General features: G+C 34.5%; 2 protein-coding genes across 2 annotated transcripts; one reads left to right on the top strand and one right to left on the bottom strand.

Moving 5' to 3' along the window:
• Positions 1-8,764: 8,764 nt before the first annotated feature.
• On the top strand, positions 8,765-9,216 carry LOC136775239 (uncharacterized). Its single transcript, XM_066729813.1, has 2 exons — positions 8,765-9,080; positions 9,209-9,216. The coding sequence occupies exons 1-2, from the start codon at positions 8,765-8,767 to the stop codon at positions 9,214-9,216; spliced, it is 324 nt and encodes a 107-aa protein (XP_066585910.1).
• Positions 9,217-9,218: 2 nt separating this feature from the next.
• On the bottom strand, positions 9,219-16,186 carry LOC136775238 (uncharacterized). Its single transcript, XM_066729812.1, has 13 exons — positions 16,014-16,186; positions 15,571-15,676; positions 15,303-15,469; positions 14,719-15,166; positions 14,504-14,652; positions 13,972-14,427; positions 11,286-11,389; positions 10,801-10,985; positions 10,542-10,743; positions 10,073-10,316; positions 9,764-9,919; positions 9,439-9,676; positions 9,219-9,371 (listed from the first exon to the last, which is right to left on the bottom strand). The coding sequence occupies exons 1-13, from the start codon at positions 16,184-16,186 to the stop codon at positions 9,219-9,221; spliced, it is 2,781 nt and encodes a 926-aa protein (XP_066585909.1).
• Between the last annotated feature and the right edge of the window lie 587 nt (positions 16,187-16,773).

Below are 16,773 nucleotides of genomic sequence, written 5' to 3'. Positions count from 1 at the left end.
TCGGAGGTGAAGAAATCACAATTCGTTTACATATTAGAAAATGCTGATTTACAAGAATACTTATAAATCACCGATACTCGGTGAGCCAATCAGTCTAACTGCTGCAGCAAGACAGAATACATTGAGTGAAGGTAACGCTGGAGGACAAAATACATTGAGCGAAGGTAACGTTGGAGCATCATTAACAAGAAGAAATATCGCCTTTCTACTATCACTGGGTTTCAACGTTAGAAATGAAAATGGATCCATTAGATGCAACCGCTCAACCGGTGTTCGACAATCGCATCACTAAATGGAAATGCATGCTTACAATCCTTATGCAAATGCCTCATTGGAAAATAGTGATGAAATTCGAATTCCTATACAACAGCAAGATTTAATTCTTCTACCCTGTGAAAGTTATCTCTACATTGAGGGAAAGATAAACGTTGGAACCCGTGCTCCGGATGCAGCAGCCCCAGATGTCGTAGGACTTGACTGTAATTCCATGACATTCTTGTCTGATGAAATTCGTTATGAATTGAATGGTATTGAGATTGATCGCTGTAAGAATGTGGGTATTACTAGCTCCATGAAGAATCTCATCTCCTTAACTGCTGAGGAAAGTGCAAGTCTACGTCATTTAGGATGGTTTCTAACAGATTACAGGTCTACGAATCATTTCAACTTTTGTGTACCATTGCAAATGCTGTTGGGTTTTTGTGTAGACTACAGAAGAGTTATAGTAAATGCACGTCATGAGCTCGTTCTTATTCGAGCACGTGATGGTATAAATTCACTACATTCTTCGAGAAAAATCATCAACTCCAAAATTGATTTGCAAAAAGGGCAGTGGAGGATTCCTCATGTATCACTGAATGATTATACAAAACTTAAATTTCTACGTTTGATTGAGGAAAACAAAAGTCTAACCATGGCTTTTCGTTCCTGGGAACTCTACGAATATCCACTTCTACCTGAATAACAGAAGCATACATGGGCCGTAAAAGCTGCAACACAATTGGAGAAACCTCGATATGTTATACTAGCATTTAGACAAAATAAGAAGAATACGCAGCATATAGAGGTGCTTAGATTCAATGACAGTTCTGTTCGTGATGTTAAAGTCTATCTGAAATCAGAATTTTATTCATATGACCGAATTGATAGCGATAGCGAAAAAAACCGTTATCCTGTACTATATGATATGTATGTTAAATTTATCCATTCATATTATGCAGGAGAAAAACCGTCGAAACCAATGCTTAATTACAAAAAATTTGTGGAATACGGTCCTCTCTTCGTCATCGATTGTTCGCATCAAAATGAATCTATAAAATCGGGCACTGTTAACGTTAAAATCGAGATTGATATTACTAGAAATATTTCAAGTAATACTACTGCGTTTTGTTTAATTATACATGATAAAATTGTTGAATATAACCCGCTTACTAGTATTGTTAGAAATGTAAGTTAATAGACTAGATTTATATGTATCTTACTAATGTAGTGAGGGATAAAAAAAATAAATAAATAAGATATAATAAAACATTTATTGATGTCATTCCTTAAAAACATTCCTTACAAACATTTCCAAAATTTATCTTATGATTATCATTGGTTAACTTTAAACTCTAAATTATTGTATCGTCCTCCAACATATAAGATTTTTAATGTATTCGCTGATGCAGCATTTTGAAGTTCTTTGATTAGTTCAGGCGACTCCAGTAATTTCATCATCCTTGAGGGTAGGAAGAACCATTCGTCTGTAACCAGCTTCGCTATTAATTTCTCTCCATATTTGTCTTAATTATCACTAATTCAGTGATTTGATACTCCTTATTCTCCTCAAAAGTATTCAGCTTTACGAAAGTCTTAGGTTCGTAAGTTACACTTGCAAGTGCATTGATCTTGGTTAAATCCATTTTTCTGTGAAAAAAACATAGAAATTGAGAAAAGAAAAAACATTGAAATAGAATAGCAAGAAAAGAGAATAATAAAAGTATAATTCTTACCACCCAAAAAGAGTTTCTGTGGTACAGCAAGGAAAATATTCGGAATATAGCTTAGCACTGGATCTTTCACCTCCTTGAAGCTTCTAATGAAAACTGACTGACTGAAATTTCCCGATTGCTAACAACATTGGCTTTAAAAAATGGTGGAAGGGATGAGATGCATTCTTATTGGAAGTTAATATTTGGGTGGTGGGTATTCTTGCCCGCCTATGAAATTTGCGTCAAACAAGTCGTAACCGTTACAAGCGGTTTCTCCTGAAATCTTTTAATTGCATAATCATGTTGTAGACTTTTCTATAGTGAACTGGGGAAAATTTGCGTCAAACAGGTCATGACACGTTACCAGTGGTTTCTCCAGAATTCTTTTAATTGCATAAACGTGTTGCAGACTTTTCTTAACCCATTAACGTCCAAAATGTCAAAATTTCTTGCACGTTTTCAAAGTGATTTTTTCCTATGTAATTGGCGTTGAAAAAATTCTTGAACCACATATTCTGATGTAAAATTGCATGCTCTTTCAGAATCCGTTGCCAAAATCATGATAAAACTCACAGGAAAAGAGATATGCTCGATTGAAACATAAAAAACACCTAAATTTTCGAAAAAAACAATTTTTAGGATTTTTTTTCGAAGTGTTACGGTGAAGATATCACCTTGCGACCGTGATCAAAGGTGATCATGGGAGTTGAAGTTTAACAGGGAATTTTTTTGTTGACCTTGAACCATCGCTTCTTTACAAAATGGCGGAAAAAACGATTTTTTTTTTCAATCTTCATCAACTTTTTTCTCGAAATCTATGGTCTTTAGAAAAATATTTATAAAAACAAAAATGCCTTAGAATCGCTCGAGGAACATTCTCAAATTTTTTCAGAATTTTTTGAGACAATTTTTGATTTTCCGGGAAACTTGTGAAATGGAATTTTCAAAAATGTCTCCAAAAATTCTGAAAAAATTTTAGGATGTTTCTCGAGTGCTTCTAAGACATTTTTGTTCTTATGAATTTTTTTCTAAAGTCCATAGATTTCGATAAAAAAATTGATAAAGTTGAAAAAATAAAAATTCGTTTCGGCCGCTATGTTCTAAAAACCTATTGGTAAAAAACGATTTCTGTGCAAATTTTAGGAAGATTTGTTTACTCTTAGCGTTACCCAGAGACTACGGCGTGGACGTGGTAAAATTCTGTCTCCTTTGGGGTGCTTTTTTCCCGTGAGTCCCCTTGCCTCTCACGTCTCGGGGTGCTTGTTTTCCGTGAGTCCCCTTGCCTCTCACTTATTCATACATTTAGGTGTGCTTTTTTAGCCAACATTTATTGCAAATATTTAAATTACATGTTTTGCAGAAAATTCTTGTTCTTATTGGACAGTTTCCATTCGAACAAATCCTCAATTTGTCACTATTAGATCGTCCATGTGCTTTACTTTTGCGACTACTTTTTTGTAAGTAGTATTTGGCAATCGAAATAGTGAACTCTTTTATTCCAACTTTTTTCTTTCCATCGTTAGCAGCATTGAAAATCACAAGAGAATTAGTAATAGACGCCTGTATAAGTCTCATAAAAACTACCCATGTCCATTTTTTTGATCGTATACATGGAGTATGTCATTGCAATGTCCGTCATGCAGGTCAACACCTCCCATGAATTTGTTATATAGGTGAAAAGCTTGCGGAAAAGGTATTTCAATTTTAGATTTAGCCTCTGCGCTGTATCTTTCTGAAATAGATAGAGGATTGACACCTGCTGCAGTTGAAGCTATTGAGACGGGCTTCGAATCCATGATAGTAATGAAATTTATGCCACTGTTTACGTCGTGCTTCACCACATATGTCCCTCTTGGAGCTTTCTTATCAAGCACATTTTTTTCTTTGACTCGATTATCTCTGATAGTACCAGTGCATTTCAAACGCAATTTCTTCAAATGTAATACCAAATCCATGTTCGTGAAGAAGTTGTCAAAGTACAGATGAAATTGAGAAATTTTGTTATAACTTATTATTTAAAAAAATGGTTGTAATAAATATAATACTACTCGTGAACCTAAATCACATTTAGATAACTTATCTCCAATTTGAGAATTCTTGCCGCAATAAAGATCCAAATTCAGTAGATAGCCGTCCGAAGTACACAAGCCCCAAAATTTCAAACCAAATCTTATCGGTTTTCCTCGAATAAATTGTTTCAAAACAGTTTTTGCATAGGATTTGGCCATCATCTCATCAACGGATAGAGCAGTTCTCCATATTCCGAATTTCATGATGTTATTTTGAAAAAGTTTCAGTAGAGAACGAACGCGCCATCCTCGATCATTTGAATCTTTGTCTTTGTTTTTTGAAAACTTCAATTTAGATTTTGTGATTTCAAATTGTTGGCGAGACATTGCAGAAGAAACTACTTCATTAGATAAATACGGATCAGATGACCAGTAATCTCTCTGTGATTTTCTGGGATTGAATGTAGAAAAAATAACTATTCCAATTAAAGTATCAAGATCTTTCAATTTCAGGTCATAACCATTGTCTTTACACGCATCAATAATATATTTTTTCATTTCAATAGAAAAAAAGGTTTCAAACAATTGAAAAGGTTCGCTCCTACGTATTTTCTTTTTTTGCGATTCGGACAATAATACTTTATCTTCACAAGAATCAGGGTGTAACTTTTCACCCTCAATCCAAGTGAATTCATGACCTTTTTCAAGTTTATCTTGTTTTTCAGAATAATTTGCACGAGCTTTATTGTAAGTGATATTGGGTATTTCATGTTCGCAATCTGAATCAAAATCGGAACCAGAATCATCGGAACCTGAATAGTCAGGATCCGGAATCAATACGTTGCGTTCTGAATCACTATCTGAAGAATCTGATTCATATTCAGAAGATCTTACACGTTTCCGCGACATAATGTATGAAATTAATGATTTCGTTTATTTATCACTCATCCGTATGCACAAAAATACGAAAGAAGAGAACAAAAAAAGACGAATATTCATGAATACATGAGACCAAAAATTACGCTTATCTGCCGAAATGAAATGGAAATAAAGGATGAAATTTTTGTCGGAATCTATAAGTCTTTGAAAAAAGAATGAAAATAAGTTAGAATCATTCGAGCAATATTGTAAAATTTTTTCCGAGTTTTCGTAGACAGAACGTTTTTTTACCAATAGGTTTTTAGAACATAGCGGCCGAAACGAATTTTTATTTTTTCAACTTTATCAATTTTTTTATCGAAATCTATGGACTTTAGAAAAAAATTCATAAGAACAAAAATGTCTTAGAAGCACTCGAGAAACATCCTAAAATTTTTTCAGAATTTTTGGAGACATTTTTGAAAATTCCATTTCACAAGTTTCCCGGAAAATCAAAAATTGTCTCAAAAAATTCTGAAAAAATTTGAGAATGTTCCTCGAGCGATTCTAAGGCATTTTTGTTTTTATGAATTTTTTTCTAAACACCATAGATTTCGAGAAAAAAGTTGATGAAGATTGAAAAAAAAAATCGTTTTTTCCGCCATTTTGTAAAGAAGCGATGGTTCAAGGTCAACAAAAAAATTCCCTGTTAAACTTCAACTCCCATGATCACCTTTGATCACGGTCGCAAGGTGATATCTTCACCGTAACACTTCGAAAAAAAATCCTAAAAATTGTTTTTTTCGAAAATTTAGGTGTTTTTTATGTTTCAATCGAGCATATCTCTTTTCCTGTGAGTTTTATCATGATTTTGGCAACGGATTCTGAAAGAGCATGCAATTTTACATCAGAATATGTGGTTCAAGAATTTTTTCAACGCCAATTACATAGGAAAAAATCACTTTGAAAACGTGCAAGAAATTTTGACATTTTGGACGTTAATGGGTTAAGTGAAACAGTAAAATTTACGAGCACATTCCTCTCGATAGCTAGGCATATAAAAAATTGAGAGAATATGAAAAAATCGAGGATCTAAAAGGTCATAAATCAAGTAACAAGTCATGACATGATCTCAGGCGTCAGGTACTCGAGCATATCCATTCTAGAAGATATCAGCACACTCAGCAATCAGTTCTCCAATCGCTAGAATGGTGCCAATACAGCTTCTTAATGTCTAGGTAAAAGTTATGTTTTGCTTTACCCTTCAAAAAAACTGAAGTGCTCTGACAACTCTTTCCCTTTCTAAATCCTAGCCTGCTTGTTAGATGGATTGTATGATATGCTCACATGAGAAAGCTAAAAAAATGGTTAAAATAAAGTCCGGGAGAAATGGCATGACATAGGTTGGGATAATCTTAAGGATAGGCTATAAAAATCCTTAGAACAGTTTTTTATCCAATATCTAAAGTTTTATAAGAGCTAGGACTCAATAAGTTGTCCTATCAAAATATTAATATTCCTGAAATTAATATTAAATTATTATTCTCCCCAAATCGATGGAGAGCCTCCATGCAAAGGGTGAACCTGACCTGGGGTGTAGTAAGAGCTAGGACTAAATAAGTTGTCCTAGCAATAATGTTAATATTCCTGAAATTGATGTTAAATTGTTATTCTCCCAAATAGGGGAGACTATTAAAATTGTATCCTTTCATTTAAAGGATATTTTGTTATTCTTTGCATAGGTTTAGTTAAAAAACCATGCCAAGTTATAATTCCATGCTCGATGGAAAGTTAATTCCTTGCACGATATCAGCAACTTATCACAATAGCTATCTACAATTTAACTAACGAGAAAAGGGGAAATTGCGGTAGCCACCTAGCGTCAATTACTGGTACTATTAATTAAATTGAACTAGTTCACCCGTGTGAGTAATTACGTAATATTAAAATACCATTAGCGCGAAAGAAGATTAAGGAAGGCAGTCACCTAGCGGTGACTGCTGGAACTAGCAATTAACTAAAGCTAGTTTATCTGTGTAGCAGAGTCGGAAATAGTTAGGCTACGTAAGGTAACTAACCATCGACTTCGAAGGGTGAAAAAACCTTCCCTCAACTAGGGTCCCCGTAGGATAACTAACCAACGGTACCATAGGGTGAAAAATACCCCCTCCCTAACCAAACTCGATCCCACTATAAGACCCTTTCCTTCCTCATCCCCACCACTACCATACTAAGAGAGTCTTATCCCCACCAATCCCCCTTCCACACCACAAAACAGCTACCCCCACTCCCTGTCATCGGAACCGCATTGCTACACTACTTACATTCAGAGCCTGGACTAGAGTCTGCATCATGACATTCAACATCAAGTCAGGAAACCTTAGGATTGCTTAAAAAACAAATAAATCATTCCATAGATTAGAGATCTCTTCCACCTATTGCACGTCATTATATGCAGTTGTTTCTTTTTGATAGTAAAGATCAAATCGATCATGGTTTCGAAGTTACATTAGATAAAAGGAACCAATATGTGATAGGAAGATGTACATTTGATATTAGTCATGAAGCTGATATTTTAATTGATAAAAATCTCTACACTATTGATGACAAGATCATATATACGCAAATTCTTGAACAAACTAAATCATATAAATGAGCAAATGATAGTTACCAACAGGTTCAAGGGATTAAGGGTCCAAAGTATAAGAAAATAATCCAACCATTAATTTACAATAAAGTACCATCACAACGAGTCATAGCTGGTAGTGGATTTATGCGTGTTACTGATGAGCCTGCAAACTGTATACATTGGAACGATCCTAATGAATTAGTTGATCGATTGCGACTTTTAATTGCATCAATTACCAGAGGTCATACAAACCACCATAATGAAATACAGTCAATAATAGAAGAGTTGCGTGAAGAGGATCTTATTCTATAAAAGAGTACAATTTATTAAAATTTTCATCAGTTGCGTACCACACGTCAATATGTCAATTAATAAATTTGGTAGTGGTTTTAACGTAAGGAAGGAATTTAATATTGGTACATTAAATGTGACTAAAAGAGCACTAGATTTGAATAATAAAAAAATAGTAAATTTGACTATTGATTCTGATAATAATACATGTGCTGTGAATATAAAGTTCTTGCAACACAGTTTAGCTAAATTAGAGGAAAAAATTGAAGAGAGAATAAATAAAAAAATACAGGAGATTGAGGCAAAACTTTTGCAAACAAACAGCAATATTAATGATGGATCCAAAAAGTGAATGTTTAGGATGCATCATACATTTTATACTCATGATAATCGATTGCTTTCGAAAGAAAAAGAATCATGAGTGAAGAAAAGAAACAGAAATTATATGTGTCTGGGGGAAAGGTTGTAAAAAGAGAGTCAGGGAAAATTGTGAGTGAAGAAAAGAAACAGCTGGTGCAAGAGTTACATGCCCCTGCGAGAAGAAATTTTCCACGACGAAAACTCATAATACGTGGTTTCGATGATCTCTGCCAGGCTGACTTGGTAGACATGCGTTCTTATGCTGACACAGGTTACCACTATATTCTGACAGTGATTGATACCTTATCGAAGTATGGTTGGGCAATAGCGCTTAAGACAAAAAGCGGTAAGGAAGTGATCACAGCTATGGGAAAAATCTTAAAGAGTGGAAGATGGCCCAAAAGTTTGCAAACTGATAACGGTAAAGAATTTTACAACAGCGAGTTTCAATTGCTTATGAAAAAACGGGGAATAAATCATTGCTCGACGTATAGCACGTTAAAAGCGTCAATGTCGAGCGTTGGAATCGAACGTTAAATACCGAAATGTGGAAACGTTTTACACTGGACGGTAGTTACAAATGGCGAAATATACTGCAACAGCTGGTGGATGATTATAACGCGCGAAGACATCGTACTATAGGAATGCGACCCGTTGACGTGAAACCTGAGCATGCTGAGCATCTGCTTGCTACTGTATATAGAAAAATTAAGATCGTTGGACGTACCAAGTTCAAGGACGGTGATTTCGTGCGAATCTGTAAATACAAAAATCCGTTTGCTAAAGGTTACACACCGAACTGGACTACTGAAATATTTCAAGTTACAAAAGTGCAAAGGACAAATCCTGCCACGTATCTACTTAGAGATTCTCGTGGCAAAGACATATATGGTGGATTTTATGAATATGAACTTTTAAAAACAGCTAATCCTGATGTATACTTGGTAGAGAAGATATTGCGTAAGAAAGGGAATAATGTTTTTGTAAAATGGTTATGAAAGGATAAAACGCATAATTCGTGGATAAATAAGAACAATGTTTTGTAATAATAATAATTTATGTAATATAATATAATACAATAAATACAGCTATTTAAATCTACTCTTTTAACCTATAATGTTCCCAAGGTAGAGTCGCTACAGTACCGGGTGTTATGTAACGTTTATCGTCATACGGACTGAGAGCAATTTTTCGTTGAGTAGTGGAAAACACCTTGTGCAATTTCGAACGAATTAAATTTTGGTTACGGGACTGTACGGTGAAATTATCCAAACAATCCTTGTAGTCGTCAAAGGTTATGTTTCTATCGATAACAAACTTTGACTCCCTTAGCTTTTTTGGTAATTTTCATACATTCCTGCACCTTAAAGGTGTACATTTTCGCTCTCAGTCCAACGAACTCGGTCATGATCTTTCCATTGTTCTCGTCCTTCATTAGTCCAGGCACTTTTTTATTGACTTGAGGTAAGCCGTACCGATTATCAACAGGGTAATCGCTGGTGTCGAATTTGACCAGATCATGTTTCATGACCGAGTAAACATCGTCACACTCGATACTGTACACTAGACTGTCCGTGTCGGTATACATCGCTTTATATTTACTGCCGAATGTAAAAAGCATATAATCGTAATGGAATTCATACAGACAGGTCTTTGAAATATCTAAAATACTCATGCCTACATACACGGGCTTATCAAACTTCGCAGATAATTTCGACAATTTAATAGCGACCAAATTCTCTTTAAATATCGCACGACTGTGAAAATTCGGTTTGGAAATCAGCGCTTCCGCCCCGTATCTTCCCTCCCACTTGGTTACGAGCCTCACATCAACTCTATTCCTAACATTTTCGATAGTCTTACCAAATACTGCGTTGTTCATTAGCTTGAAGAGATTCTTTTCGAAATCGTTTTTCGAGGCTGTCCGCAAGCGTGTATTTAATTCGATATACGCCTTCAGCCAGGTGGACTGCCGGAACTTTAAACCGCGATAAATGCGTTTTAAGACGATACCGTTACGTATACACTGCTGTAGAGCACGGTAGTGTATCACATAACGCGTCTTATTGCCAACGGTTGCAAGCAGTTTCTCCTGGCGTGAACCTGGCGACTTCTCACGCACCGGGCAGAATGGTAGATCGGAGTGTTTGCCGTGAAGCTCGCGTGGATATTCCAAGTCCACCTCCAAAATATAGCCTTCGGACGAATCCTCGGACACATTAAGGATGTCGAGATTGGCAGCGTCATCGATCCATTGGAAACCGTGGGTAGGCAACGGTTGACACATTGCCCATCCATATAGATTATTAACGTCGTAATACATCAAGTATTTCGACGGTTCCGCCGGATAGTAGTTTCGCATGTACCGACTGTTGGCCCTCTCGTAGTGATGGGAGCACTAGCTCAAACCACCGCGTTTACCGCGTTCCATAAAAAGCAACATGTCCACGTCTGTGAAGAGTTCCAGACGGATTCCCGTATGCTTGAGCATCGCGTCCCAAGTGAAGCCTGGAAGCGTATAATAGTGAGCGGGATCTAAACTATAACTTTTCATGCAGCTATCGCGAAAACTCTCGAAAACATCGGTCAACAATAGAACATCGGTCAACAATAGAACATCGGTCTTTAAATAAAGATCGCTGTACTCCTCAAGTGTTGTCACAGAGAATTTGGTCCATACCTCTTTGGCATGATTATATGCTTCTTCCGTGATATCGCTATCAGACAGTCTATTGTAGAACAACTCTCGTGCGGGTAAAACCGTTTCTTCAAAGCGAGTAATGTTATCCACATAATCGTAAGGGAAAATACCTTTTCTTGTAAGCAGGCTGAACTGTTCAATACTTAATTCCGAAAATTGTGACTCTAAATTTTTCATCTGAGATGTATTCAAATATCAACTCAATTTATCCAAACTGGATGCCATAAATTTGAACGAATCGATGAATCTTAGCAGTATATTATACTTTCGCAGATATTTACTAAATGAAGTATATTTTTCCTTATTTACAGGCCGCAAATATACCGATCCCTCAAGCGTATTCACGATCGCCTCAAAAATAAAATGTGAATCATAACCGGATAAATTATGGAAAATTACGGGAATAACATGCGAGTCGTTAAAGTTTAAGTTGCAATTATTATGAGCCGGTCCTCTATATTTACCAGTTAGGTGATCATGATCGCGAATACGCACTTGATTTGGAAGAAACGGTTTTCCACAAATGTGGCAATTAGGTTCACTGTAGTGCCGCGAAATTTCAACATCACTAAGAGTATTAATCGGTATTACAGTCTTCAATTTTTCGCTGACGAGGCGTGCAATCAGCGTTGCCAAGTGTAGTATAATTATACTACCGTAGTATAATTTTCCTATAGCGTAGTATCCTTAGGATGCTACGCTACAGTTTCTGTTCCCTGCGGTATCTTACGCTATAGTTTCTGTTCACTGCGGGATACTACGTTTTGGCCATTAATCTTGCGTCGCGGCGTTGTGTAGTTAGAATCAGAGGGGCGAGGGGATTTCTAGGGAGTTTATCCGTAGCTGTCAAATGGCGCGATTAACCCTCAATTTTATATCATCAACAAAAATAATATTTTCGGAAAACGATTGTGGAAAAGAAGGAAGGATTTTAATAAATAACAGAGAAGACAAAATATATCAGATGAGTATAAATTAATAAAAAAAATGAAAATTATTGTGAATTTTTAAGAAAATATACTTTGTGGTTATTTTATTTTTGTTACAGTTGAAATCCGGTTATGATGACTTTCAATTAAGGAAAAAAGTAATTACAGACCAATAAATGAAAAAGTATTAATACATTAAGCATTTCTGTACGGCCCAGTCATTTCAATAATTGTGACTTAATGTTATAATAGTGAATGTGTAAGCGATTAGTGCATATACAACCAACTCTTATTGTAAATTTAATAATCTTGTATGACAATGTTTTAATTGCTATTATTTTAAATTAAAACTAGTTTAATTAACATATTTTTATTTCATCCCTTTCTCAAAATTCTAAACACATGGTAATTACCTATTCTTGTAGTAGTCATATATTCGTTAAATTACACACAAAATTACAACTGTTTTATATTTGTAAAGCATAGCTGTTTGTTGCAATGATTTTTATTATTCCTTGTGAGACAAATGGCATTTTGTTTAGGTAAATGTCTTATTTATCCGCCACATCCTTCCATATCTTATGCGACATTTATTTGGCTCCGTTGCACTATTTTCTTCCAGTCTATATCATATAACATTAATTTTCTAATCATTTATACATACACACAGATCTAATAATACTGCTGATCTGCAATTATTTTTGTAATTGTTGAAATGATTGTTAAACCATTATCTTGTTTAATTTGTAAAATGGACATTTGAATGATGCTATTAAAATTTGGCAACTTTTCTGCGAGATATGTTCTGATAATATTTGTGAAGATAAAGTTCTTTAAAAGGTATATGTATACTGCTGAGTTCATCTTGTTTTCAGCTTTAAATAGTTTTCCAACTACACGCATGGATATCTATTTTGAATATAGAATACATATTTCATTACATCTATTATGATATTGTTAAGATTGATAGAAAGATATCAATTCTTTGAAAATGATATATTATATATCTAGTAACTGGATTAATTAAGGTTTTAGAACAGATAAATTTCACTAACAAAATATGTATTATATATTGAGGAAGGATATCCAAATGTGAATTATTTGAAGCTAAAAGCAAGATAAATTCAGCAGTATCCTTAAATGTATTGGAGAACAACATCCTCTCAAATTTAAAGAGAAGATATCCTATGGAAGAGATACCAAACATTATAAGTAAAATAATTCAAGTGTCCATTCTTCAACTTTAATAGAACAATGGTTTACCAATCATCTTGACATTTATAAGATTAATTAGTCAATAGAATAGCTATATCTGAGTGTATATAAAAATAGCAAAAAATTAATCGTATATTTTGAAAACTAAAAGAAAGAACTAACAAGGCAAATAAATGTTACATAAGATATGGAAGGATGTGGCGGATAAATAAGACATTTACCTAAACAAAATGCGATTTGTCTCACATTGAATAATAAAAATCATTGCAACAAACAGCTATGCTTTACAAATATAAAACAGTTGTAATTTTGTATGTAATTTAACGAATATATGACTACTACAAGAATAGGTAATTACCATGTGTGTTTAGAATTTTAAGAAAGGGATGAAATAAAAATATGTTAATTAAACTAGCTTTAATTTAAAATAATAGCAATTAAAACATTGTCATACAAGATTATTAAATTTACAATAAGAGTTTGTTGTATATGCACTAATCGCTTACACATTCACTATTATAACATTAAGTCACAATTATTGAAATGACTGGGCCGTACAGAAATGCTTAATGTATTAATACTTTTTCATTTATTGGTCTGTAATTACTTTTTTCCTTAATTGAAAGTCATCATAAACGGATTTCAACTGTAACAAAAAAAAAATAACCACAAAGTATATTTTCTTAAAAATTCACAATAATTTTCATTTTTTTTATTAATTTATACTCATCTGATATATTTTGTCTTCTCTGTTTTTTATTAAAATCCTTCCTTCTTTTCCACAATCGTTTTCCGAAAATATTATTTTTGTTGATGATATAAAATTGAGGGTTAATCGCGCCATTTGACAGCTACGTACAAACTCCCTAGAAATTCCCTCGCCCCTTTGATTCTAACTACACAACGCCGCGACGCAAGATTAATGACCAACACACGTCCGAAAGCACTGAGAGCTTATTATACCTAAAACACTATACTTCGTTTCTTCTCTGTGAATCACACTTACTATACATTTTGCGTGGTATATTCAATTCTCGCCAACAAACTATACAGCGTAGTATCTTCCAACATGGCGGACTTGGCAACGCTGCGTGCAATGCTCTCGAGCTCGTATACGAACCATTCGATGCAATTAGCACCTCGATGTGGATTATAAAATGAGAGTGACGCATCACGAGCAGTTTTTAAATAATACCCTACACTAAAAGGTACATGTTTCTGATAATCGTAACTATTTTTACTATTACTATTACCATTACTACTATGGTCAATTTTCTGTAGTAAACATTCAAAGTCTGCATAGACGACAAACGGCACTCTTTCACTGTTCCTCTGGTTCTTAAAAGACATCCAACAGTCTTCTGCATTCTTTGGCAGTATGACACGGATGTTGTCATTAAGCTGCACACAATCCCTCTCATGAACCTGAAGTTTATCTGCCGTATGAAAATAGTGTAGACAGCTAAATAAAAAATTAATATGATTTTAGTATGAATATAATATTTATGTATACATATATTTGTACATCCATTACAAACCGTTCACAAATATAAATAGTATGCCCCCTTTTATTTGTCTGGTTGCTTATTAATCTAGAAAGATTTCGTATACATATAAAGTGTGCATTTCCTTGGTCATCTGTGATAAGAAGGAAGTTAACATGTCTCGATCTCTTCTTCTTTGTTAGCTGAAGAGGTGTGATGTTTATTTCAGTTTTGCTTTCATTTTCCTACTCCATTGTGAACACATTGACTGAAATGTCATTATCCGATTCAAATTTCAGGATCTGTTTTGGAGTGGTTGGAAAGGTTAAGCTTCCAACGTCTAAAACAGATCGATAATGCGGATAGGAGGATGTGCGGAAGGTTTTGGCGGGTGGTTTTGCCGGAAAAAGCGCTACCGTCACAGCCCATGCAAAACATGCACTATCCTCATTGTCAATGTTTATCACAGCCCTTTTATGTATTATACAGGGCGGTAGTTTGACTCCACATCCAGCACGCAGTGAATTATAATGATTTATATTGACTATCAAGTTCAATATTCTTTCCAGAGCCCGTCCACTATCGCATTTTTGAAACTCACTCAAGTCATTCAATATTGTCTCTACAATATTTTGCCTATAACAATCGCTAAAATTATCAGTCTTATATAAAACACTATTTTTTGTACTAATGTTCTTATCATCACTAATATCCTTACTAATAAATTGACCATTTAACACACAGTTTATTTTATACAATTTATATTACAGAATACTTTATTTACACGGGTATGTACAATTTCTTCTGCATTTAACAGAAAATGACGTGGTTCTATATAATTAGAGTTTATCACCATACCACTGCATATTCGACTATTAAACGCTGATTCAAGCTCCTCCCAAATGAGTCCTTCCGCAGCATTGGAGCCAGAACCAAATTTAATGAAACTCTTATCCTTTGCCGACCGGAGGAGGAGGCATTTAATGCTTGCGATCTCGGCAAAGTGTTTCTGTCGCGTACCTACTGAAGCATTTCGATCAATATTTCTTAACTCCTGAATATAATCACGACATTCGCGAACCCATGTAGAGTATTCATGCTCTGTTCTAATTGAGCTAAACTTTTTTCGAAGTTCGGTATACATTTTGTAAATGTATGATCACTGGAAGATCTCTGATAAGTTGCTTCGTGTCCAACAATAAATCGCTGGGTAAAATGATAATGAAACTTTTCACACGCGATGAATCATTTTATAATTCGTATGAAAATGAAATTTGATATACTTGGTCATTTATTTGTGTGTATGTTAAAATCGTTTAAAAATGGAAAAATATCAGATATCAGATATCCAATATGCTGGTTCTTCATTTTAAACACGTGCCATGAATCAGAACAGTAAGAATACTGCAGGAGTTTGATACAATAATGCAGATAGAATTTTCAAGCTAATTTATTTATTCCTTTTTCCTCATACATAAATTTCATATAATAAACATTCCTCAATGCACACATAACATTATGGTTTAGACACGTAGGTAGGTGTGTATTGCTATTACTATCTTACAGTCTAAAATCACCCCACTCATATTCATCGATATCACTTATAACAAAATCGCAGATATTACTAAGCCAATTCTTCTTTTCCAGTCCCTTCACGAAAATCTCTTTATCCTCATTTGAACTCACATATTTCCTTATAACCTCTTTGTATCTATAGTAAGGTGAATAACCATCCATCTAATTTAAACCGTGATGATTATAATATAACCAACTAGATAGAATGAAAAACAAGAAATTCATCACTTAAAAAGATATATATTTGGAAAATCAATTATACTTACTTTGATTGCTGCATCTCCGCATCATTTAACCATGTATATGGAAACGGTGGTGAAAATAAAATGTGAAACACTTTTCCATCGCGTAAGACTGCAAATTCTTTCACTATGAATGATTTATCTTTCAATCGAAAACCTTGAAACTCCACAAATTTTGGAGCCATCGTTTCAATCTTCAGGATTTTTTGGACAAATTGTGTTAAACTGTTGTCCCTGCTCCCTCAACCGATTTATTTACTTGAGAGAGAGAGAGAGTACTGGACAGTAAGTTGCACTCCAAACACTCAATGAATAAATCAAATATTTGCACATGCTATTATATATTATTTTAAAAATTGCTGAGCTATGAAAAAAGTAACACACTCAGCTACATTTAGGGTAAAGGGTCAGCGGGGTCAGTAACATGCTGCAAAAATTCAAGGTTACGCGAGCGAAAAAACAACGCAGGGAGAATCTGTTTTCCCATCTATGAAACTGCTTTTACCG

Source organism: Prorops nasuta, unplaced genomic scaffold (genome assembly GCF_024137725.1).
Source record: "Prorops nasuta isolate Cenicafe-Biocafe unplaced genomic scaffold, Cenicafe_Pnas_1.2 PNAS00007, whole genome shotgun sequence".
NCBI lineage: Eukaryota > Metazoa > Arthropoda > Insecta > Hymenoptera > Bethylidae > Prorops > Prorops nasuta.
Note: the sequence above shows the minus strand (reverse complement) of the source record. Positions and strands in the feature narration are given on the sequence as shown.

Bases quoted from the DNA above. Each gene is read 5' to 3' on its own strand.
- LOC136775239 (XM_066729813.1), top strand. From the start codon at position 8,765: ATGCGACCCGTTGACGTGAAACCTGAGCATGCTGAGCATCTGCTTGCT.
- LOC136775238 (XM_066729812.1), bottom strand. From the start codon at position 16,186: ATGGATGGTTATTCACCTTACTATAGATACAAAGAGGTTATAAGGAAA. The intron at 14,653-14,718 runs GTCAATGTGTTC...ACACCTCTTCAG, and splicing joins AATCGGATAATGACATTTCA to CTAACAAAGAAGAAGAGATC. The intron at 11,390-13,971 runs GTAAGTGTGATT...TAATACTCTTAG, and splicing joins TATACCACGCAAAATGTATA to TGATGTTGAAATTTCGCGGC.